Here is a 23,933-nt window from a genome sequence, read left to right on the forward strand (position 1 = left end):
AACCTTAATTGCATCTTCTTACTGAGTTGGTGGAAACCCAGAGTTACATATAAGCTGAGTTGGATGTCATTCTCCAACACCTCATTTCTGTTGTGAGCTGAAGTAGACCAAAAGCTCTGCAGGAGACTGCTGGTGGTACATCAATGAACTAGTAGTGTAAGACAGTTACTGTGTTCATTAAGTTGGTATACAAGGCTGATAAGAGCGGTGTTTGAATTAAACCAGGGTAGAAAATGAGCTATAACCAAAAGGAGCTTGGTTGGTTCATCTGCTGTGTCACTTCCTATCTGTCTGTCTATATTACTGTATGTCTGGCTGTGTTCTACATGCACCACTGTCACAATTAAAGTTGTTTCCTTGCTAATATACATGTATCCAAATGCCATCATGCTTAGTTTGGTTTATATAACCCACAGGTTTATACTACTCACTCTAGTTAGTACATACTGTAGGAACAGAGCTTATTTTCATAATCGATTAATCCGTCGATTATTTTCTCGATTAGTCGAGTAATCGTTTGGTCCATAAAATGTCAGAAAACATTAAAAAACGTTGATCAGTGTTTGTCAAACCTGGAAATGATGATGTTCTCAAATGTCTTGTTTTGTCCACAAACCAAAATGATTCACGTTTAATAATTTCCTTGTTATATGGAGCAAAGAAATTAAGAAGATATTCACTTTCACGAAGCTGAAACAATCAGAAATCTTGTTTTAATCGTTGAATCGATTATCAAAATAGCTGACGATTAATTTAGTAATCGATTAATAATCGATTAATTGAGTAATTGTTTCAGTCTCCTCATATTAGATTTGTGTTTTTTTGTACTTCTCTCACCTACATCAGTCTTATTGCATCTCTACTTCCTCTGCTCAATCTTTACTTGCCCTAGAAGGATGCCAGCATGAAGGGCACATCTTGTAAACCACTTTACAAATGTAGCTGGACACAGTAATGCTTTTCCCTTTCCTTACGTCCATATTGAAAATCAGATTTAATCCAACAAAGTTTTCTTTACCCTGCTTCAGATTCAGGGCTTTAAGAATCCACAAACTACCTCATATTACATTATATTGATTCACATTTTTCACAGCTAAAATTGACGAGTGAGTGGTGGAGAAGTGAAGTGAGATAATCCAGGGGATTAAATAAGGAGCTGGGAGACCAACAACTCACCTCATGCCAATGAAACAATGATGAACCTGGAGGCACAAGTGTTTCCTGTCTGTTTTGTTTGTCTGCCAAATACTTCCCTCTTCATGTTTGGCTGGTATTTCTGTGAGTTTGATGCTCTTTGTGATGCCAGCCCTTTGTGATGCCATACACAGGCTTTTCCGAGCTGTTGCAACACAATTCAGGTAAACAAATTTAGCTGGTATTGCTTGTAACATTTTGTTTCCCTGGGTGCAGGCAAAATGAATGAGAATTTATTTCAGAAGCCATGTATTGTATTCGTACTGAGCCCTTATTCTAATGAACTGCAAGTCAATGAGCCTTTTAATTGTTCTGGGTGGATTTTTGCAGGGTAAAATGATGCTGTCTTTTGCTGTTTTCCAAAGCTGGATACAGTGAAAGATTGTCAAACGAAGGCAGTTGACAATTAAAATGTTTCACTGACTATGAAATGTGGTCCAGTGTCATAAAATACTATATATTTGGGTGCCATTTAGCTGTCAAACCTAACTACACCTGTAATCAGAAGATTATATCTGTGACATTTAAATGTCCTCTGGAAGAACTTTCGGTCTGAATCATTTAGTTTAAGTCTCGCCACAAGGCAATTTTAATTTTGCCAGTCTAATTTGGTTTCATTGAGTCATCTTTTCTGTTTATGGTCTTACAATAAATCTCCTTTTTCTGGTAGCTAAGGGTAATCTACTTTAAGACAACTCCAAAAAATTGGGCAAAGACTGCGTCATCATCCATATAAAGTGGATGCTGGAGGCTAACTTGGAACATGATTTATGATTATTTATAGTGTGCCATTCAAATCACAGTCAACAATTCTTGCCAAAACCTCTTGTGTGAAGCCCAGCTTAATAGCCTCTTTAGCTTTCTCTACAGAGAACAGCTTGTTTTTCTCATCTCTGTTTCTCTCTCTCCAGACCTCTGATTCTGCTCCACTGTCTTTCTCAGTGCTGGTTTGCGGACAGTATGGATGTGAGCAGAAGGTGAAGCAGACATTATAATTATGATACCCCATTAACACCGGTATTAAAATTCAGTATTTGTTTACTCTTCCAGCTGAACCTCATCCTGTATTCGCTTAATGAATACATCTCACTTTGGTTTATAGCTGCCAGTCATTTCTCTGTAATTTCTCAGGCCAGTTTTACACTGGATGCAGCGTGTCTCTCTTTTCATGTAGGCACACGTTACAGTAAATAATGAGACCTGCATGAGCCTTGCAGCACTTTTTGGGAACAGATCTCTCACGATTGTCTCACAGTTTCATCATCTACGTCGCAAACGTCACAAACACAACACGTACTGTTCCTGTTTCAAAGTAAAAGCACTCAAGCGTTTCCATCAGTTTCATAGTGAAATGTGTACAGCACCAATGGATGTGCGGCATCATCCTGAAGACTCCTGGTATAAAGTTGAGAATAGGTGAGTATTTAAAAGTAAGTTTCAATATTATCAATTCAAACTCTGTGTAAAAAAATATCCGTATTTATTTATACAGCACTGTTCTAGTCTTGATGACACAGTTTTGACAGTTTTGCCATTCACGCATTTACACATCTATGTGCAGCACATTTTTCTATCACTCATCTCTCATACGCATTCACACGCTGCCGGGACAACCCTCGAGTTGAAAGACGACTCGCTCTACCACCGAGCTACCTAACCGGGCTGATATGTGTGAGCAATATCGCCAGCTCATTTCGACATGTATTTATTTTGCTGCTCAGCTTGTCTGATCTCCAAGAAAACCTTGAGTTTAATTTTATCCCCAAGCCCAAGATATTGCCTTTTTTTGTTAATACAACTTCACGCTTGAAGATAAAAATAAATGAATAAATAAATAAATAAACAAACTTGTCGGGGAAAAAACAATTGCTTGTAAAAGCTTGTAATAGCAGGCTCCACTGCAACCACTACACCCACCCTCTCCCATCTGTGTTCTCATCAAGTCTAACTCCTAAACACATGAACACACATTCCGAGCGTTTACATGCATGTTAAAAGTCAGGTTTTAGTCGGACTAAGACAATAATTTAGTTTTCTCGAGGTCATGTAAACACGTTAGTCTGACTAAAATCAAGCTAGTCTTAGTTGGACTAATATACCTTGATAATGTGATTCACAGTCCAATTACTCCTGCATGTGTAGTCGGGCTGGAGTTGGACTTGGCGTTCTGTGCATGCACCAAAATTTCCTCCCTAGTCTTTGACATGGAAGTAGAAGACGACATATAAACTGCAGTACTGCTGCCTTAAAAGAACAAACAACACAATGGCTTCGATGACTGTGTCCAGTGAATGTGTTATTCTATTGATTGAGTACACTGAAAACAACTGCTTTACAAGTCACTAGTCACTTGTTTGTGTGTGTCGCGTGTAAAACGCTGTGTTTCTTGCAGCCGTACAGTGATGACTCCGTCCACGTTGAGGAGGTACTATATTGTAATGGAAACACAACCTAATCCTTGCTGTGGCGAGGCCAGTTTGCTGGGACCACTGGTGAGAAAGGGGCTATGATGACTGACTGAAGCCCATTGGAAGGCAAAACTCACTTCACATGCAAAAGTTAGAATTCAAAAAGAAAACTTGACAGGAGAATGTGGGCAACTGAACTGAAAAACTGACCCATGTGAATGAATTTCCAATGAAGATGGAAATTACCATCACAGATGGCGAAGTGGTGAAATGAAGCCAGATTGTAGAGATGATATATGAGAGGAGTCATTACAGGTATTGCCGATGCCACACACATATAATTCAGTTTCACAGCACTCCTAGACTCGCTCAATTCAAAACAATCAAACCAGCAGCACTATTTGGGTTTCAGTTATAACTTTTCTAAAAGCAATTTTCAATTGTCAAAAATAAACAAGCTCAAACTTCTGCATCAATATTTCATCAGCTCCCTTTGTATAGAATTTTCATGAGGAATAAAAACAAGACTAAAGTAGTCAACAGTGAGATAAGAGATTTCCGATTCAGCAAATGCGCTCCCATACTCATGTTTTCAAAATAACATGACATTATATTGATGTTTATTTTTTGTAATTACCATTCTCTTGTTTTGTACACATTCTGATGTAACTGCTGCTTTTTAATTGAACACCTAAGTCAAGGAAAGGATTGCGAAACTTGGCAAAACAAAGGCACATAAGAAAGCCTTTAGAATGGAGAGTTTATGACTATACACTGTGGTAGGGTTTATTATTATCCTTTAGCTAATTAGCAATGCTTATGTTTAAATCATAAGTCAGGCTTCATGCAACCTATTGTAGTTTTTTTTTGTCAAGCAAGGCTGGCACAAGGGGGAGGTGGTTTTTATTGATTATTATCATGATTAAAAAGTGAACAGGGCCAAAAAAGGCCTGCAGTTGGTTAGACAGAGAGGTAGCCTGTAGCTACTTGGCTAACCACTGCCACAATATGGAAATGCTAGCTCGATTTAAGTTGGACTAAAGTGTTAACATGATATTAAGACAATCGAACTTTAAATGTATATTAAATATTTACACATATCTATTTGTAATAACGTTATAACTGTGTGAATGTTACATGTTCATCTGTACACCTGCCTCACGGTTACTCACTGTTACTCCTGTGCTTGACAGCTTTTCTCTCTCCGGCCTCTGTGTGTCTCTGTCGCTCTCGCACAAACGGCTACAGACTACAAGCAGGAAGTAGAAAAAGAGCAGACAGCAGCAGCTGACGAAAACACGGAAGTAAACTCTGTCGCGTCCGAGCTGAAGCGGTTTTTTTATTCGTTATTCTGCTGTAAAAGTAAAACTGGCTCCTCGACAGCCTCTTCATAGAAACCAAGGCTGTGCTAAGGAAGCTAGCGCAACAAGCTAACTCTTCCACTGACTTTATATTTGCCCAACAAGCCACAGAGAGGAGGGAAACAAGTGGGGAGAAAAAAACAACAACAACGAGAGCGTACACACTGCAGTGAGTTTCCAACTATTCTGACTTCCATTGCACGAGGGAGACAACAATGCCTGTGTGTTTGTGTGAGGAAGGACAGTGAGTGTGTGTGAGTCAGAGACAGAGAAATATAGCACAGGGGGGTGGGGGCAGAGAGGGGAAAGGGGGAGTTTTCTTTCTCTGCATTACAGCACTTTTTCTTTAGTTTGTTTGTGTCAGCAGTGGGAAAAGTACACAAACACAGCTCAAGAGAGGAAGGCTCAGTGGAGCAAGAGAAAGTGAGGCAGGAAGAGACATTTCTGCTTGTGTACTTGTCTTTGCTGCTCCCTCAGGACTTTTTCTGGTGTAAACACTGACTTTTTCAGGACAGGACTAAAGCTTTGTACTATTGAGGCAAAACTTCAATTCTGAATGATAAGTTGTATTTATGACTGGGGGCAGATGTGATTTGTGGTACGGTTAAGTTGAGGCATAAGCATGGGATGATGTCACAGTTATATTTTTAAAGATTTGTAAACATGAGCAGGTGAAGCCTTCTGTCTGTATTCTGCCTCTACATGGTGTGTATCTGTCAGCTCTCAGAAGATAATGTTACAAAATGTTGTCAAATTCTCACAAAAGCATGTTAGTACAGATACCTATGTTTTTAGTGAACATTGAACAAGTGAAAAGTGTTTATAATTATGAGGTCCTGGAATGGGTGAAAGATACAGACTCCCCATGTGACATTAAAATATTACTGATTTTCTCCATGCACTATTATCCCAATAATGTAAATGTGGCACCATAAACTTATTGAAAGGGCTTGTTTTTGCACTCTGCTATAATATGTATTCTTCCATCCCTCCTTAGGCATTGAAGGAATACTTCAGCGATTTGCATTTAGGTTCGTGTTACTAGAATAGGGGTAGTATTTTTGAACAGTTGTGCTTCCCAACCTCAGTTTCCCCTGAGTTGAAAAATATCTTCATTCGTTTCTTTGTTACGTGCCCACCAGTGACACTTCCTGGATAGTAACTCTTAGCAAAGATGGCTGACTCTGTTTACATTCTGGGAATCAGGTCTTGTCCCCCTACGAGTGGTTCTAAAAAGTACAGAATTAGAGATATAGAAGATATTTCTCGACAGGGGAAACTGACGTTGGGAAGCACAATTTTTCAAAAATACTACCCCTATTTTAGCAATACAAAGCTAAATACAAATCGGTAAAGTATTCCTTTAACTGTTTATAGCTAAGGTTTACGGACAAACAAATTGGTTGCGCTGTCCAGATGAATGCAGGCCAATCCAGTGTCATACTGAGAATAGCTGTGTTCATCTCTCTATGTCTGTCTCTGTCTCTCTCTGGGTGTGTTTGTGCATCAGGCAACTTGGCATGCACTATGATCTCTTCATTCTTTCAGCCTCACTCCAACAGAGTGTGCAGAACAAAGCAGAGTGACAGGGAGAAGAGACAAAAACACAGCAAAACTAGAGAACTCGGAGAGCTCCACCAAGGCTGCTCAGTTTCCCACGGTGTCGATACACTCCCTTATCTAACTTTTCAATAAAAAAAAATAATAAAAGTCTTGGTTACATTCAAACCATAGCTGAAAGAGTTCACATGCTGAGTAAGCCATCAGCTCCCTGTAACTCTGTCTGTGTTTCATAGTATAAAAGTGTTTTGTATTCATGGTGACACAGTGTCATGCATTTTACATCCCTACTAACAAAGGGAAAGGCTATGCTAGTAAAGCAAGATGGCAGTGACTCTAGGTTAAGGAATTATCCACGGTTCTCTGAAACATGGGTGAGGTAGAGATACGAATGTTCAAAGAGAACAGTTAGACTATGGACCCAGAGTCATCCTTTCAGAAAGCTCTGCAGGCTCACCTGAGTCATGGAGTAAGTCTGCAGTAGGTAGTTACACTAATAGTGTTTATGGAGACAGAAGCTTTTAGAACTGAAGAAGCTTTTTGAATGAGAGGTGAAATATCTTCAACCAAATTAAGGCCTTATACACATGGAACCAGAACTTTACCTATGCGACTGTTTTCTTTTTTGGTCTCGAAAAGTTTGCCATAAACTTGGCGTCATTTTAACAAATGTCTTCATCCACATGAAACCCCACAAACAATCTCAAAATGCTGTTGTGTATTTACCAGGCCTGTATGTGAGCCTATAACACTGCCACAGCAATACCTCAGAAATGGAGAAGATATGGAGCATGTGCATGAAGCTTGTTATGCGACCTCTAGCAGGGTTAACAGGTAGACATGTGGGGCTTTGTTTTCATTGTTTTCGCCAAGTTGTGCATTGGTTGTATACATAAAAAGGCAAGGGTGGCATTTTAAGTTTTTTTTCCACTCTGATACACGTTTTCCAAAAATAGTGTGTTAGGGCTCCCAAAGGGCTGGTTCCATGTGGATAAAAAGCTGAGAGGACACAAAACATTTGTGGATTCCCCTAAACTAATTCTCATGAATGGACCCTAAAGCAAGACCAGATGCTTATAGCTAAACTCTTGTGTTCATATCTGGGTTCATCAAAGTTGGTCCTTTACTTTTTGAGTTATGCTGCACAGAGACAGGGAGACAAACAACACTAAAACAAAACCTCCATGCTGTTGATAAAAAATTGGAAAGGTCAGTTTCTGATACAGAGAGAGATTAAAGAAGAGGGCATATACAGTATATGTGTGTGAGTGTCTGTGCTTGATCATACTGAAACTACGTGTAGACATCCCCACTCACTCAGCACTTTCTGTTTTTGAGTCAGTAAATAAAGTGAGTTTGTTGGCACACAAGGACAGTTCAGCGACTGCAGATGCAAATATGTTCTTTTTCTTTATCACAGAATGGTGCAGTCTTTTTGTGTGTGTCACTTGTTCATGATTCACTGGATTGTGTCTCCTCTGAACTCTGGCTCCTTCCATTCATCATCTGTTGGTGGATATTATATCAGGGATTAGTCCAAAGGAGTTTGGACTTTCCCCTGTGCAAATATGAGAGCTGTTCACCGAAGGTCACAGCTATTAATATCCTGTCCTCTATTCTGTGTGTCTCCTGTAAGACTCTTCTGATCCCCCGAATTCTCATCATGGACAACAATGGGGGACCACAGGAAGGAGCCATGGGGGTGGAAATGGAGGAGCTTCCGCAGATTGATGGGCTATGTGACTCATGTGAGCCTGACGAGGCACAACCGGCCACACACGTGTGCCATGTCTGCAGCTTTGCCTTCTGCCCGCTGCATTCAGAGATACATGCCAGCAGGACACATCATCCACTACAACCCTATAACCACGAGGGGACACAAGCTGACAGACTTTACAGAGAGGTTGACGTTGGAGGCAAATCTGAGGACGAGGCTAGTGCAGAGAGGGCAGCTGAAAGGGCCATCAATCAGGACAATATTGCATCACTTGGAGTGGAGGAGTGCAATGGCGCTGAGGAGGAAAGTGGAGCCCAGAATGATTTGCCACTGGCAGCTAACCAGGCTGATGAAGCTGTGGGAGCAGAGGCGGGGCAGGAGGCCATGGATGCCGGAGAAGTCAGGAGGAGGGACACTGTGACAGTAGAGAGACTGCGCTGCAAAGAGCACGGGGAGGAAGGCTCCCTCTACTGTAAACCAGATGAGAAGATAATCTGTGTGGTGTGTGCCGTGCAGGGTGAGCACAAGGATCATGAGATGATTACTCTGCATGAGGCCTATGTGTGGCAGAAGGTGAGTCACACACTGACTGAGAACATGACAGGTTTATGTTTGGGAGACCAGTAGGGCCCAACAATTAATCATTTTCAAATTGAAATGGCAGTTTGAAACAACGCAATTAGCAAATTGCAAAGGCTGCAATTTAATCTTTGTGTTTTTTATTGTTCTTTGACCTATGTCAATTTAAAAAAGCAATACATACTAGGGATGGTCATGTCAAGCGAAAATGCTATTAGACAGTCTCTGGGGATTAGCTGATTAACATTCCTATTTGACCCCCACACAATCACACGTGTGTGCACATACTCCACCACTGCACACAGGCCAAATATGAACAGAAATGAATTATCTTTCAGATCCAGCAGCGCATGCTTTCTTTAAACTAACTTCACCGCAGTGTTTATATGGGAGGAAGAAAAGCATTCGTATTCCAACCAAACCTATGTGGCGGTCTTTAAATCAGCTAAAAGTTGTTTCTACATCTTTCATGATTTTGTCCGAGGTCCATTCTACCACTCCAAGAAAACAAACAAAAACAAACTCCAGTGCATCAGAGTGAGCGTGAGTAATGCAGGGATCTAGGGCTGCAACGGTTAATCAATTATTAATCGTCAACTGGTTTGGTAATCGTTTTGAGTGCTTTTTTAGTAATTAAAACAAGCTTTTGGATTTTTCAGCTTCTTAAAGGTGAATGTTGTCTGAATTCTTTGCTCCATATAACAAATAAATCATTAAAACTGAATAACATTGGTTTGTGGACAAAAAAAGACATTCAAGAACATCAACAATTCTGGGGGTTTTTTCAACGTTTTCTGACATTTTACTGACCAAACAAGTTGATTGAGAAAATAATTGACAGATTAAGCAGTTAGGAAAATAATCATTAGTTGCAGCCTTACAGGGATCACAGCGTGTTGAGCTACAAGAAGCAGCCGATGAGATGCATTCAGTGACCCTGGTAAATGTCATCACTTTTGCAGGGTCCGCAGCATGTTAAGCCTAGAGGAGTGGCTTGAAGAGGCATTCAAGAAACCCTGTAAAATGCTTGCTGCTGCTGCCACCTTACAGTATACACTATAAATATTCATTAGGTAATAGGAAAATAAGTGTGTGGTTTCGGCACTTGTTTTATGTCTATGACACAGTAAATATTGAATTGAAGCTTGACATAAAAACTTAAATTCCAAATCAAATCACAATGTATGTAAAAATAAAAATCTGGTTAGATATGTTACCAGATCCTTCAGCCCTGGAGACCATTGCTGTGTGAATAACTGTATCCCCTGTAGTACCGGTTAATCATGATGACATGGCATGCACTACGACAGCTGCAGCACTGTAATGTCTAATGTAATGTATTCAGAGCTTCACCTGGTCTGCATTTCTTATTCAACCTTAAGTAGTGTGCCAGCAGCTGCAGTTTCTCTTGAAGGCAACTAAACCAGGGCTCCTTAACTGCTCTAATATTGTAGGCATAAAAATGTCCCGCGCTCACCCACATGACATCATTCATAAATTGATTCAATTACACAGCCACATGAATAATTTCAACTAAAGCTGTGAAATGGAAATTAAACATAATGAATAAACCCCAATGTCCATTTGGCTCAGCACCATTTGCTCCTCTTCATTTCCCAGATGTCTCTTATCCTCGGGCGTTAACGGGTCCAGTGGGTCACCAGTTGTTCAGTGCAACAATACAGTTGGTCCACAGTGCTACACGTTCACTGTGGGCTCAGTTCTGCATTGTGTTTTTGATGATTAAAGTACCATTTAGAGTTGGATATTATCAGCTCGCTGAGCATTTGGACTGCTTTATTGCACAGAGAACCAATTAATGGGGCTGTGATGCTATCACAAAGCAGGACTTTGTTTTCAACAGGCAAAGGGTTTTGTTTGTTAGCAACAAATAAATCTCAGCAAGAGCCTCATTTGAAAGTCATCACATGAGAGGAAGCATTTAGCTACTGTAACGATAACGGCTCTCATTGTTGCGTGTTTGGCTGTATATCTGAAAAACAAAAGTAGAGCAGCTCATTTCACCAGTTTACATGGCCACATATGGACTAATGTGAGACAGGAGGGCATCTCTCTCTTTCTGTCTGTCACACACACACACACACACACATTGCTTAAGGGCACATTGTTTACCAGAAACCCACTTCAGCTTTTATCCCGTTTCCTGTGTCGGTGTATTCATGTGAAAGAAATCCTTTACTTCTGTGAACAGTGATAGGATTCCCTGTCAGATTACATGTGCATCATCCCAGAAATATTGTCACATTATCAATAAAAATGTTTTTCAGTGTGCCCATTCTTGCCCTATTTGCCCTGTCCTTGAGAAATATTGCACTTCTAAATATTTAAGACTACTTTCATGAGTGTTTCTTTTTTTTGTTGTTATTATTTAGTTGTCTGTTGTGTTCACTGTGTTCTTTTCTGTGCTCCACTCTCAGAGCAGACTGGGTTATGATCTGGTGAGCCGTACACAACAGGCGGCTGAGAACATCAAGATCAAGTGGACCAGCGGTGAAGTGAGTACAGACCCCTGCAAACAGCCTTATAAGAGTTATATACTCTACTCCCAAATGGTTAGAGATCCACTCGTCTCACTTAATAATGATCTGCAGTGAGTGATGCCCACCCTCTAGTGTGCCGTGTGCATATTGTATTGCTGTTCATTATGTGGTCCAACCAATTGCATTTGTTGTGATTAACTTCCATGGTTATCCCTGTGCTGTGCACAGATATTTGTTTCTCTTTGCATTTCAGACAGAGCTGATCAACTGTAGCAAACATAAGGTGTAGCTGTAATGGCTGCTGTGATTTAGATTGTAATTGTTTTCCAAAATGCCCAAACAGGTGACTTTACTGTAACAAATCAGCTGCCGTAGCTTAGTACACTTTTCTCCCTTCAGCTTACTTTTATAAGTTGTTTACACAGAAAGTTCAAAAGTATCTTTATGATTCCTGAGGGGCAAAATGTTGTACAGCAAAAAAAAAAACACCACACATATTTTATTAAACCACACTCTTACACAACATTACTATTACAAAACATAAGTTGTTTAAAAGACGTACAGAAGAGTCAGATCCGCACACTTGAGACCACTTTGAAAACCTTTTTGGAATGATATATAAACCTGAAAATAATTTAATAATTATTATAATTTATTTTAAGAAATGTAAAAATGTCCTTGCACATCAATAGAGACGCAAATAAACAGCGTTAAGTTCTGAATAATTACCCCTTCACTGCTTAGGGATGTACTTCTGGATGTCTTTCAAACAACGCTGTAATATTGCTCAGTTAAATTCTGCTGTTGATGTGACTGGATTTGATGGAAAAAAAACAAAAAAACAAGCACATGTGGTGTGCAAAGACAAGTCTGCAACATTTGAAGCTCTTATTAATTTACTTTGTACAAAAGGCCAGCAGAGTTCCTCGGGTTCTATCCCTTACTTTGAAGCATTCAGATCACACTCAGCTTAACTCAGGTTGTCCTAATTCTTAAATGCGTCACAGACACTGGATCTGATCTATCAACAGTGACCATCACACAGCTCTGATTAACAAATGTCTAAAGAAACCAGTCTTGTAGTGGTTTTAGAAGATGAGTAGCAGCTCTCTAAATAATTTCTCAGGATTGGAAATCATGCTAGATGCTTGTACGTAAATAATAAACATTTCACAGTGAGGAGCCGAGTACTCTTTATTGATGAATCCATGTTTGAAAGGTTTATGTGAGTAAGGGAAACGGGGGAGAGAGAATCGTACCACAATGCATCAAACTGACAGATAAATGTGGTCGTGGAAATAAGCAAGTCTGGAGGTGTTTTACCCTTCCTGGATTTGAATACGTGTGCAGAACTGACTAAACACCCTGATCAAGGTTAAATTTATTCAGACTGCAGATTCATACTGCAGCAGGATAATGGCTCGGAACACACCTCAAATACCATAGAATAGAAAGGAGTCGGGGAATAAGGAGTCTTGCCTGTCGTGGTCTTCCCTCCGTCATCACCTCATCGCAACCCGTTGACCGGTTATCGTTTCATTTGAACACATCACAAGAAACTTTGTAGCATAGTCGGATCATAATGAAATAACATGAGTCGCCTGATTTTGTTATACATATATATTTATGGAGCCCATTCCAGCTTCAATGCAGGTCATTAAAGCGAAAAGGGAGCTTATTAAATATATGCAGAAATCCATTTACATTTTACACTCAAACTAATTGCTTATGATCAGATTTAAAACTATGTTCTTGTGTTTCCCTTTGTCCTCAAATCCTCTTATTTGCTTTTGTATGTTTCTTCTTCTCTTTTAAGAAAAACTTTGTACAGAAACGGGTTCCAACTTGGGAGCCATAGAGGAGTAAAAAAAACCCACCACCACTCATTTCTAATTCAGTGGGTACAGCAGTAAGCACTGCAGCGGTTTAGACACTGCAGCAATGGAGACACAGCGGTCTAGAATGAGATAAAAAGGGATTAAAAAGAGATTATGTCATAAAGACACCGGGTAGTAAACATGAGAGCCAAATATTTCACTCCATATATTTATCATGCCGCCTCTTTTCACACACAACAGATCTCTTTCCTTTTGGGGTTTTTGTGCTGATGTATTTTGTGCTTCAAGTGTAGGAGTACCGGCGTCATTGTGTGATCACCGAGTCGTGTCATTTCCAGGCCTCCGTCGGTGGCACATTTGTTTTTGACTGATCACGTCACGTCAGTGCTTAGTGAGAGGTTGTGTTTTGAAAGTGACTGTGCCGTAGACATCATTGTGTATAAAATATAGAGAAGGAACTTGAACAGTGAATGCCCTCTAGCTGTTTTGAACCCTTTCAGTTTAAGTGGATATGGTGTATTACACACTCTGTTAAATTGCAAAAGGCTTGTAATATTTTTTTACTTCTCCATATAAATAAATGAGGTGGAAAAATGTTAAAAAGCACCTTCCAATCTTATGGGGCTCTGTGTAACACTAATGCTGATGGCACCAAAAAGTACATTTAAATCATTACTAACGTTCACAAAGTTAGTTGTACAGATTTCCTGTTCATGTCTTAAATCCACTCACACCCACGCCTCTGTACTCACAGTGAGGCTGCCCTCACTGCTGATGAAAAGAGTGACATTGTGTCCCACAGATTGTCTCTGTCAGTCACATGAAACAAAAGGTCCCAGGTAGAAATTATATTGTTAACCTTTTTTTTAAACCCTCACCTCCGCTCGGTTGCTGCCTGAAAGCCCGAGTTCCATTTCACACACACTGTGTCGCTGCAGTCATCAACCAAAACAAAAGCCACTCAAAACTGAATTTTGTGACCTTGGGCTTGTTCGGCCTCTAAAAATCAAATCTGACATTAAATAGTTCTGTATGACACAGTAGGGGATTAAAAAAGATTAAAATATAAGGTGGACGAGGCAGGATGAAAAGGAAAGAATCAGTCAGATGGAGGGCTGATCAGAGCCGCCAACCTGACCGCAGACACGGGGAGAACATGCAAACTCCCCACAGAAAGATCCCAGACTGTGAGACAAAAGTGCTTACCACTACCCCACCATAAGAGACACACGGCTCGCTCTATGAGCTCAGCTTACTTACAGGTGGTAGCTGCTGCACCTGCTCCCTCAACCACACCTGCAGCTCCTGTTCTGCCCTATGCTCTGCCTCAGCTGCATAACTGTGTTAAAAACCCATCACCAGGGAGCAGTGGCACACAACAGCATTACTCAGGGCCTGCAGGAATGTGACACAAGCACAGCGGGATAATGTAGAAGGTTAATTTGATTGGTTATTATGTCTATTATCATACCGAACCGTCAATGCTGCCCCAAGGACTTCTTGTACATTTTCTTGTACACAGTCTCCTGCTCCTTCATTGTTTCGGTGCAGTGTGGGGTGAAAACCACTTACCTGCTCCGTCACAGGGCACAGGGTCGGAGAACATTACTCGGATCTGTCGGCATGTCCCTTCCGCACTCTGAAATGTCAGCGTTTCTTATTATGCATGACAGGCAACCGTCAGAGAGAAGAAGGGTGTGTGTGTGTGTGTTTGTTGTGAGAAAGATGGAAAGAGACAGAAGCAAAGAGAGCGAGAGAGAGAGAAAGGGAGATGGCTCTTGGAAGTTGGAAGAGGTTAAATTGCCTGAGGCTGACATCCATAAGGACTTGAGGGATGAAGAGGTGTGAGCAGCTGTTTGTGTGGAGATGGGGAGTGGACGGGGAGATTTAACCCTTAGCTGCTGTTAGATTATTAAATCCAGCCCATTTAATTACGTACGTTGCCGCAGGTGTGGGGATTTTTTACGTTCGGTATCTGTTGAGCTCATATCTCTCGTCTCCATAGTGGAATGGAATATAATGTAAAAAAAAAAAACAGTAATGAGGCTGCATACATATTAATGGAAGACCAGAGGCGTAACATAACACGAGGGGCCTAGATGGCAGCCTGTCTAAAATAACTACTTATTATTATAGAGCTAGGAGTTATATATATTTATTTATTTATTTATTTAACTTTTATTTTTATTTGGAAGTCGCATTGAGATTAAAATGCTTTTTTGCTGGAGAGAACCAGTTAGCGGCGTCAGAACATGCGTTTTACATTATGAAGTGGCAACCATAGTTGCCTGATATGCTTGGGAAATTGAGGGGTGATCAGAGTGGCCCTGTTGCATAATGCATAATGACTCATCTTTAAAGGGACAAAAAGTCATGTGTCCTGTACGCGTGACCTTGAATGAAACCACACAACGCGATGTAGAATGCTGCAGATTTTAAATTGCATTGTTGCCATTAATGCTGTGTCACAGCTGCTGGCTGAACTGATCCCCTGGACCAATTCTAAAAGTTTTGGGAGGAACTATTATTAATAATTATTAACTACTATTACTTACAAATCCACATTTATAAACATAAAGCCCTGGTTGAAAAATCCTACACTGCAGGGAGACAAGTTTGGACAAGGTGGACAGAGACACTAACCTGTAGTATCTCCAATATCAACCTGAGACAAAAAGAGGCCAGCAACTAAACACTCTCTAACAGCCATAAGCAGGCCATAAACAGGACTGGAGCCTGCACAGAAAAGCCGCCGTGATATTTGAAGCAGAATGTGGCTTCAGACCACGACAGCAGGTATCTAGCCTATTTACCCTGCCTCATGTTTTATTTACTCACTTTGTGCCATGTGTGTTGTCCTCTGTGGCACACCCTGCTCTCCTCTCTACAGCTGCAGAGAGAGAGAGGAGTCTGATATCCGAAAGTAGCACAGCAAGCGTCACAACTGTGTATGCATGTGCAGTGGCTACATCCATTCTTCTCGTCTCATAAAATCTACAAGAGCAGCAGACACATTAAAGCTGTCTTAGCGAGCCAACGCAGAGGAATCAGCAGGAGAGGCATAAAAAGATTGGGCTGCTGCTGCTGTTAGCTTTACTCCTCCTGCTTTTTCTCGTCTCCGTCTACCACGTCCTTTTCTTCCTCCTCCCTGGTCCCACTCTCCCATCGCTCTTTACGGGCGTCATTCCCCTTCTGTCTTTGGCCACAGCATTTTAATTGAATTACTTGATGTCATTTTCCAGAAAGTTGTTTGGCTGACATTGCTACACCTATATTTAAAACCAATAAAAAGGTGCTGCATTTTGAAACTTGGCTTTTTTAAAACCAAGGCTTTCTGGCTCATTTTTATTCATTCTTTATCCCCCACCCCTTTTTTTTTTTATCATTTTGTATGACTTGTTAACATGCACTGTTCTTCAAATGAACTTTACTGTGTGTTGTTAGAGGCCAAATTGGTGAATCAACATAAAAGAGCATGTGTGAGTGTGACAAAAAGAGCAAGAGGGAGTGAGTAGTGTTGACTTGGAAAAGGGCCACTATTGCCAAGGGCAAGGACAGTTCAAATCCATTTGCTCCTAATTCTCTATTAATGCTTTCTAGGCCCCTTTTTAAGCATCAAACAAAACAGACCTCTAAATAAGCAGCAGCACCAGCACTGACGGGGGCGTTAGAGCAATAAATAATTTAACCATTTGAAAGCTCATCTTCATAATGTCAAAGTAAGATAAAATAATACTCCGTCTTTCCTTATTTCTTGTACAAAATATATACATCTGAAAATCTATTCTAATTCAAGTTAAGTTAGAGTTTTTTAAAGCTCACTTTCATTTTCAAATGATATCTCACCAAATACTTTAGTCTTTTAATTTGCAAACCTCTGCAGCTTTTCGGTAATGGCTGTCAACGTCACAGCCGCGTACGGAAGTGTGTGATGGGAATTCCATTTGAACTTTTACATTTAAAGTGTTAGTACGGCGTAGAGAATCACAGGGTGCCTCGCGATGTGATACAAATGCATAGTCCACGATACCAATAATATCACGATATATCGCGATATCTGTGTAACTAAAGAAAACAAAACGTCTGCGAAAAAAGTGCGAGATTTCTCCATTTATTCACATCATAGAGAACATAATGCATCAAGTCTATGTTTTGAACGTGTATGGGGCAAAAAAAATCCCTCTTCTTCTACCAGGTAACTTTCGCCCAAGTAGTGACGCCTGGCGAGTGAAACTGGCAGGGACTGTTTACTTTAGGGTGACGATATATATCACCAACCCCTACTACTACACTGCCTGGCCAAAAAAAAAGTCGCCACCTGGATTTAACTAAGCAAATAGGTAAGGGGTTGCTGCAGTTGGTCAGGTCTAGGTTCATTATACAACATTATGTCAGACCTGAATATAATGAATGACCACATTATTCCATCAATGCATTTTTTTCTTCCCCGATGACATGGGCATATTCCAAGATGACAATGCCAGGATTCATCAGGCTCAAATTGTGAAAGAGTGGTTCAGGGAGCATCATTTTCATCACATGGATTGGCCACCACAGAGTTCAGACCTTAACCCCATTGAGAATCTTTGGGATGTGCTGGAGAAGGCTTTGTTCAGACTCTCCCATCATCAATACAAGATCTTGGTGAAAAATGAATGCAACACTGGACGGAAATTAATCTTGTGACATTGCAGTAGTTTATGGAAACAATGCCACAGTGAATGAGTGCCGTAATCAAAGCTCAAGGCGGTCCAATGTGACCCTTTTTTTAGGTGGCGACTTTTTTTTTGGCCAGGCAGTGTATGTCATGCTTTACATAGTTCTAGTTTGAGGTCTCTGAAGAAACACCTGTAGTATTATTCTCCTTTTCCCACAAATTTCACAACTTCAGTATAATTTTGACGGCAGATTCTATTGCATACACAAGTTTCTTAAATGTTTTGCTTACATGTTAATGAATATGTCAGACAACAGTTCTAATGTAATATTACAAAGCATGTCAGATTACAGGAGCCAAATTGTGTTTCAGGAGGCTTTCTACCTGTTTGCTTTCTGAAATTGCTGTCCTAAATCTCCCTCTCTCTCTCTCTCTCTCTCTCTCTCTCACCCCCACCCCCACCGTGTCCTCACTCCAACCGTGTCCTTGTAAGTCGCATGCCGCTACCTCTCCCAAGGCCTCATTCCGTGGCCTCAGCTCGCAGCAATGCAAATGAAGATTAGCACGCATGAATGCTCCCTCCTTGCTAGCAGAACAAATTCTCAGGGAAACTCTGTCAGAGTAAAAGGTCCAAGGGCAGAGGGCTCCTGCTCAACAAACACAAAGAGCACTGATCCAGGATCACGGCTCCCATCTGCCGCTGAGGCCATGTGCACACGAGAGGGCAGAGGGGGCTCTGCAGGAATCCTGGAGGCTGGGCGATGTGGTGATAAAACGTGCCAGAATAGTGACACACGAGGAGCTTAAGATGATACATTTTATGATTGTGTCCTCCCAGCTATTGTTCTTGCGTTTTGCATTGTTGTTATGATTTATGCTGCTAATCCAAAGAATGCTAATAACCATGAATTCACCTTCTTATTTGCAAGTAAAAATTGTGCTTATCTTTAGCTACAAAATATGCATGGACCCCGTGTTTAGCAATTCATTTGCCCTCCACATTTACATCATGCAGATTGGAGCAGTCCTCTGGAGTTGCAGATACATGCACATAAATGTGGCCTTAATCGCCTAGATAGGGCAGGAAGGATGTGGTGTATTTACTGAAGCCGCGTGAATGGTCAACCGTTGAAAATTGGTGATGTTATTGACAGTACTGTGGTGGTCAGAACCCCAAAATCTAATTCTGTTCAGAGCCAAAAAGACTTTGGGCAGTCCTGATGTCACCTGAGTTGGAGCTGGAGCATGAACATGAGCAACAGCCTAAGCATTAATTTCCAGTGACTGCACAAAATGAAGTAATAAATACTGTGTCATATTTTAATGTGTTTTGTAAGTGCTCACTGCTCACATTTAAAATGATGAGTCTTCTAAAAGGTTTAATCAGCCTGTGTCGTAATTTACTGTGGGTTCATTTTATTTGAGCACTTTGTTCCATTGTTCTGTAAAATAAAGCATAAGGACCTCATTCATTCAGAGTTGCATAAAAGATGAATTTGGAAAGTGCCACTCTATTCGCTCCTGTCTTTTATATTCACAAATGCACGCCGCCTAAATGGAACATGTTGGTAATGCAAACCAGTTGTGGTTTATTTTTCCCCTTGTCGCAAACAAGGTGTTTTCGTGGCGTTGATATTGGTGAGGCAAAAAGGAAAAATTACTCTTTTCAATTAGTTGTTAACTAACTCTGACTGTCGGTTTCAGAATTAACAATGTGCGTGTTTTTCCCAGCTCAAAGTCAATTAAAAACTCTTCGTCTTGCGCTCGGTTTAATGGGCTATTTGGAGAATCTGATTGCTTGCGCAGAAATGGCAAGTATGCAATAAAACCTTGGGCTTCAGGGGCCTTGGCTCTGCCAACATCAGTGAAGACTGATGATTCCCTGCCCCACTTCACAGAGGAAGGCTGAGGGGAAATGAGATAAAATAGATGGAAAGGCAGAAAGTAAAGTTCTGATGAAGGGAAGAAGAAAGAGCCAGCAACTGGTGTTTATTAATTAAACTGATTATACAATGTTTTTAAGACAAATATCATGGTCATTTTGTAGTGGGAAGGATTGAATGGATGAATCAGGTTTGTTGTGTTTTAGTCTAATGAGTCACATCTAAGGAGAGCCTCAGTGGGGAACAGGCGTAGGATTTAAAAAGGAGTCTCAGTGCGCGGTTCAAGTTCCTTGAAAGCCAAACAGATGGCCTGCTGTGCTAGAAGGAGCCTTTGAGCTCTCTATCTATATATAGGACGCATGGAGTTGAAGATACAGTGTGTAGAGTTAAGTAATATCTGTTGGGGAAGTTGCAGCTGAATATCTCTCACCTCACTCTTTCCTTCCAAGCCTGTAGGATAATCTATGTTAGCCTTTAGTTATCTTTGAAAGTAAAGCGATGTTTACCTCGTCCTTTAAAAACCTAATGGCTTGCTCTTGATTCTGTTGTTTTGAAAACAACAATTCAAGGAATTCCATTTTTGCCACATTAGAAATAATTCCACCTAATCTTACACTAACCTTCATGTATTGAACATTCTCAAGCAATCAATTGGCTGTTTTCAAAGTAAAAAAAAGTATGTTTCTGTCTGCCACCTGTACTGTGATCATTCTACGTTCTTTTTATTTTGTTGCAATATTTTTAATTTTTACTCAAGCACTTCTCTCTTTTTTACGTGCTCATTTTTGAGTTTTCTTATGCCTTTTATATTAGTTAATTTCAATACCCTTTCTGAGGTATTTCATTTTGAAATAGCAGTTCAACCAGTTCATGCATTTACCCCCCCCCCCCCCCCTGTCTCCTTCACACCCCTTAGATGACCACAGATGAGCTGGAGGACTATGTTACCGAGCAGTTTGATGAACTACGCAAGCTGGTGCTCCTGGAGCAGAAGAGGACCCTTCACCTGGTGGACCTCAAGGAGGCGTTCCTGACAGCGAGCGCCGCGGAGAAGATCGCAGAGATCTCTGTGGAGACGGAGAGGCTGCAGAAGGAGCTGGTTAACATCACGGACCAGCTGTGTCTGCTTGAAAAAGCCGAGGCGGAGTCGGCGAGTCCTGCTGTGATAGCAGCGGCTCTTGCAGTACCTGGACCATCCCAGAAGTACAAGGTAAGAAGACGTCAGCACTTTGAGTTCCACTCACTTAACAGTAAAGTGATAGGAGAGGGTCACAAGAGAAAATATGTGTATGATATATTAACATTTTGGACAGTTTTCTCACATTTACACCCATTTTATAACAACTATTATTTTTGAATAAAGCGGACATTTTCTTGATGATGTACTTTTTATGCATTATTTAAAGCAGGCGTGTCCAAAGTCCGGCCCGCGGGCCAATCATGGCCCTCTGTGAGATGTTGTAGGGCCAGCAGATTCGGTTTTATAATGTATTATTTATGGCCAAAATTGACCTTTGTTAGCTCAGCTGGTAAGGATTTGAGTCCTGGGTTTGAAACCCACCTGTGATGGACAGCTATATGCACTCAAAACATATTATGTTATTTGATTCCAGATATGCAAAGAAATTTTCTTTTTTTTAATTTTTCCACTTCTGCACAGCTTAGATTTGGTTACATTAATATTTAAAAATGATAATTGTGACAATGAAAATAACATTTTTATAAAATTGCCCCCGGAAATCTTGACATTTAAAATATGGCCCTTGTTGAAAATAGTCTGGACACCACTGATTTAAAACAAACATCAGTAATTTGATGGGACCTACAGTGTAATTATTCATTTTAATTAAGGAAGTTTCTGTATCTGCTAATGTTTCTCTGACAAATTACCTTTGATCCACTTTGATCCTTGAGTGAATAGTGTAAACTAAGTTTGTCAGATTTTCATTGAGATTTAAAAGCTGTTTGCATATTGTCCAGATTCTGCGGCTCATGACTGAGCAAGGCTGACAACATTATAACTCCTCATAAGGTCTGCTTGTATCTGAAAAGACAAGCAAGAGGGGTCAATAATTAATGAATGTAAACTTTGAACATACAGAAGAGCGAGTGCTAAAGCTTTTACTGCTGGGAGCCTTTTAAAAACAGGCCCTATTGCTCTTGACAATAAACAATTAGAGTTGTCCAACCAGCACAAAGCTTTTTTTTTTAAAATTTGCATAGACTTCGGCGGGGGATGCTTTAAATGGTTATTGTCGATAAATCATTGCAGGGGCTAATCAGCTGTGGCATCTCAACCTGTCTTTGTGTGGTCGTGGACTGGAAAGAAAACTTCCTGCTCGACAAGGCTTGTTGCTTTGCTTAAAGATGCTTCAGCAGCCTGGGATCAGCCAGGCATGATTCCACTGTCAGAATTATCTTCCTAATGACTGTGTGGCACCTGCAGCATAGTCAATATAGCAAAATAAATATGGTAAGCAGCTGCCACGATATATAGTTTTGTTCTACATGAAAGGAAAGGCTGGCTGTATTTACTCGGAGAAGCAATATTTAGAGAAGTGGAAAAATGCAGTTTTCTCTTCCAACGTTCACTTATATTATTAGGTACTTGGATGCAAATAAATCCTGCGCTGTTGTGCTGATGAGGCATGAGTCCAACTCTGGGCCCTTTCATACTTTACGCTGTCATTACGCCTTTCTGTGTGGGTGTACATGGCTGTGATTGCATTCATATGAACAATGAAGTGGCGCGGCCCGAAAACCAACAAGTTACGTTAGTAGGCTGTAATCGATTATGGTGCGTCACTGCATCGATGCATAATCGCCCCTGTCCGCATCGCACGAACGATTAATTTCAGCACCCCTACCACTCGTACAGTTGGAGCACTCACAAACCACAGGGGTGCCGGACATGGGCGGGTGAAGACATTCATGTTTACGTGGATGCTTAAAGAATGAATCTGCGTCTATGTTTGTCCTCTGGTTATAAATGCAGCAGCTGTGTTCACTCTTCCTTTCTTTTTTTTAATGTACCAGCCCTTTAGTCAAAGTTAGGCCCTCATTCCAAAGCACTGTTTACACCACACCATGTGAGCAGTTACAGTTTACAATCTGTGCATTTGCATATACTTAAAGCGCGTCTCCAAGTGCGAGCCTTCTTAATGCACTTAGATGACTTCAGAGTCTGCAGCATTTCACTCCACCATCTCTCATTCGAACACTAGCGAGAGGGAGCCTTTTACTGCTCATCGCCCCCAAATTAAAATATCCCTTTGCGTCTTCTCTTCATTTATTGTATTTTAGTCCCCACAGTTGAGAAAGTAGGGCCTGAGTGTTCCCTGGTGGTGCTGTGCAGTGTGAGGGAGGCTGCAGTAATGGTTCAAGAGACTGCTTCTCAAGCTGAGAAATGATTCCGTTGGGGGCCAGGTTCATTAAGGCCCTAATTGAATGCCAATGGTTACCCTGTTTGTTTTTCACGAGTCGGTTATTATTGGCCTGAGTACTGAATTGCCATATTAAGCCACAGTCAGTGTTATTTGGAGACGTATGGCCACAGGAGAAATGTGTGTGGGTGTAAAGTGGGGGCTTATGCAGCAATTCATGCATTTGGTGAGTGTATATCTTTCTGTTTATGTGTGTATAACTCAAAGAGAGTTGTGTGCAAGTGTGTTTGTGGAGTTGGGGCGAGTTGTGAGAGACAGTGGGATCTGACGTGAATAAATTATGAGGGTTATACCAAAACAGTTGTTGAGAGGAGGAGATGCATCAAGTTCGTGTTAACTCACCAGCACCAGCAGCTATATTTGTTGTACAGCGTGAATCCTCCTGGATCCAGAGGAAACACTGACTCAGACATTAATCCTCCTACTTGTTCACTCACTATGTCACTGTCTGCCTGTTTCTAAAAATGGCAAATTGAACCACAATCCTTCACTTGGCTCTTTACTGCGGTTACTTTGAACTATAAAGGCGACTCCATGTCTGTGATACTATTGAAAAGAACTGTGCAGTTAATTGCCAAATAATCAAAATCGACAAATATGAGCAAGTGCTACATCCAAATCGAGGGACGCTGCAATTACTTGATTATGACAGCTGAATTGAGACTTAAATTATATTTATAGTTCAATATAATGACCCTGTTTGTTGTTGGTTTTTTGTTTCGCTCTCTGCACAGTATACTGTCCTCCTGTTGTTGGAGAGCTACAGTCATAGCCACAGGCACTATGAAGAAA

At 40.8% G+C, this 23,933-nt stretch overlaps 2 protein-coding genes across 2 annotated transcripts in view; one reads left to right on the plus strand and one right to left on the minus strand.

The window, feature by feature from the left end:
* Nucleotides 1-4,824, minus strand: part of pamr1b (peptidase domain containing associated with muscle regeneration 1b) — an 80,065-nt gene extending 75,241 nt beyond the window's left edge. The window contains exon 1 of the mRNA XM_058644332.1: nucleotides 4,775-4,824. The gene's annotated coding sequence lies outside the window, so the exon portion shown is untranslated. The remainder of the gene's footprint in view (nucleotides 1-4,774) is intronic.
* A 41-nt stretch (nucleotides 4,825-4,865) lies between these two features.
* The window catches only part of trim44 (tripartite motif containing 44), a 51,481-nt gene continuing 32,413 nt past the window's right edge, over nucleotides 4,866-23,933 (plus strand). The window contains exons 1-4 of the mRNA XM_058644335.1: nucleotides 4,866-5,132; nucleotides 8,160-8,813; nucleotides 11,258-11,335; nucleotides 20,615-20,908. Of these exons, the coding sequence (XP_058500318.1) occupies nucleotides 8,187-8,813; nucleotides 11,258-11,335; nucleotides 20,615-20,908 (999 nt within the window). The 5' untranslated portion in view covers nucleotides 4,866-5,132; nucleotides 8,160-8,186. The remainder of the gene's footprint in view (nucleotides 5,133-8,159; nucleotides 8,814-11,257; nucleotides 11,336-20,614; nucleotides 20,909-23,933) is intronic.

Source organism: Solea solea, chromosome 12 (genome assembly GCF_958295425.1).
Source record: "Solea solea chromosome 12, fSolSol10.1, whole genome shotgun sequence".
Lineage (NCBI taxonomy): Eukaryota > Metazoa > Chordata > Actinopteri > Pleuronectiformes > Soleidae > Solea > Solea solea.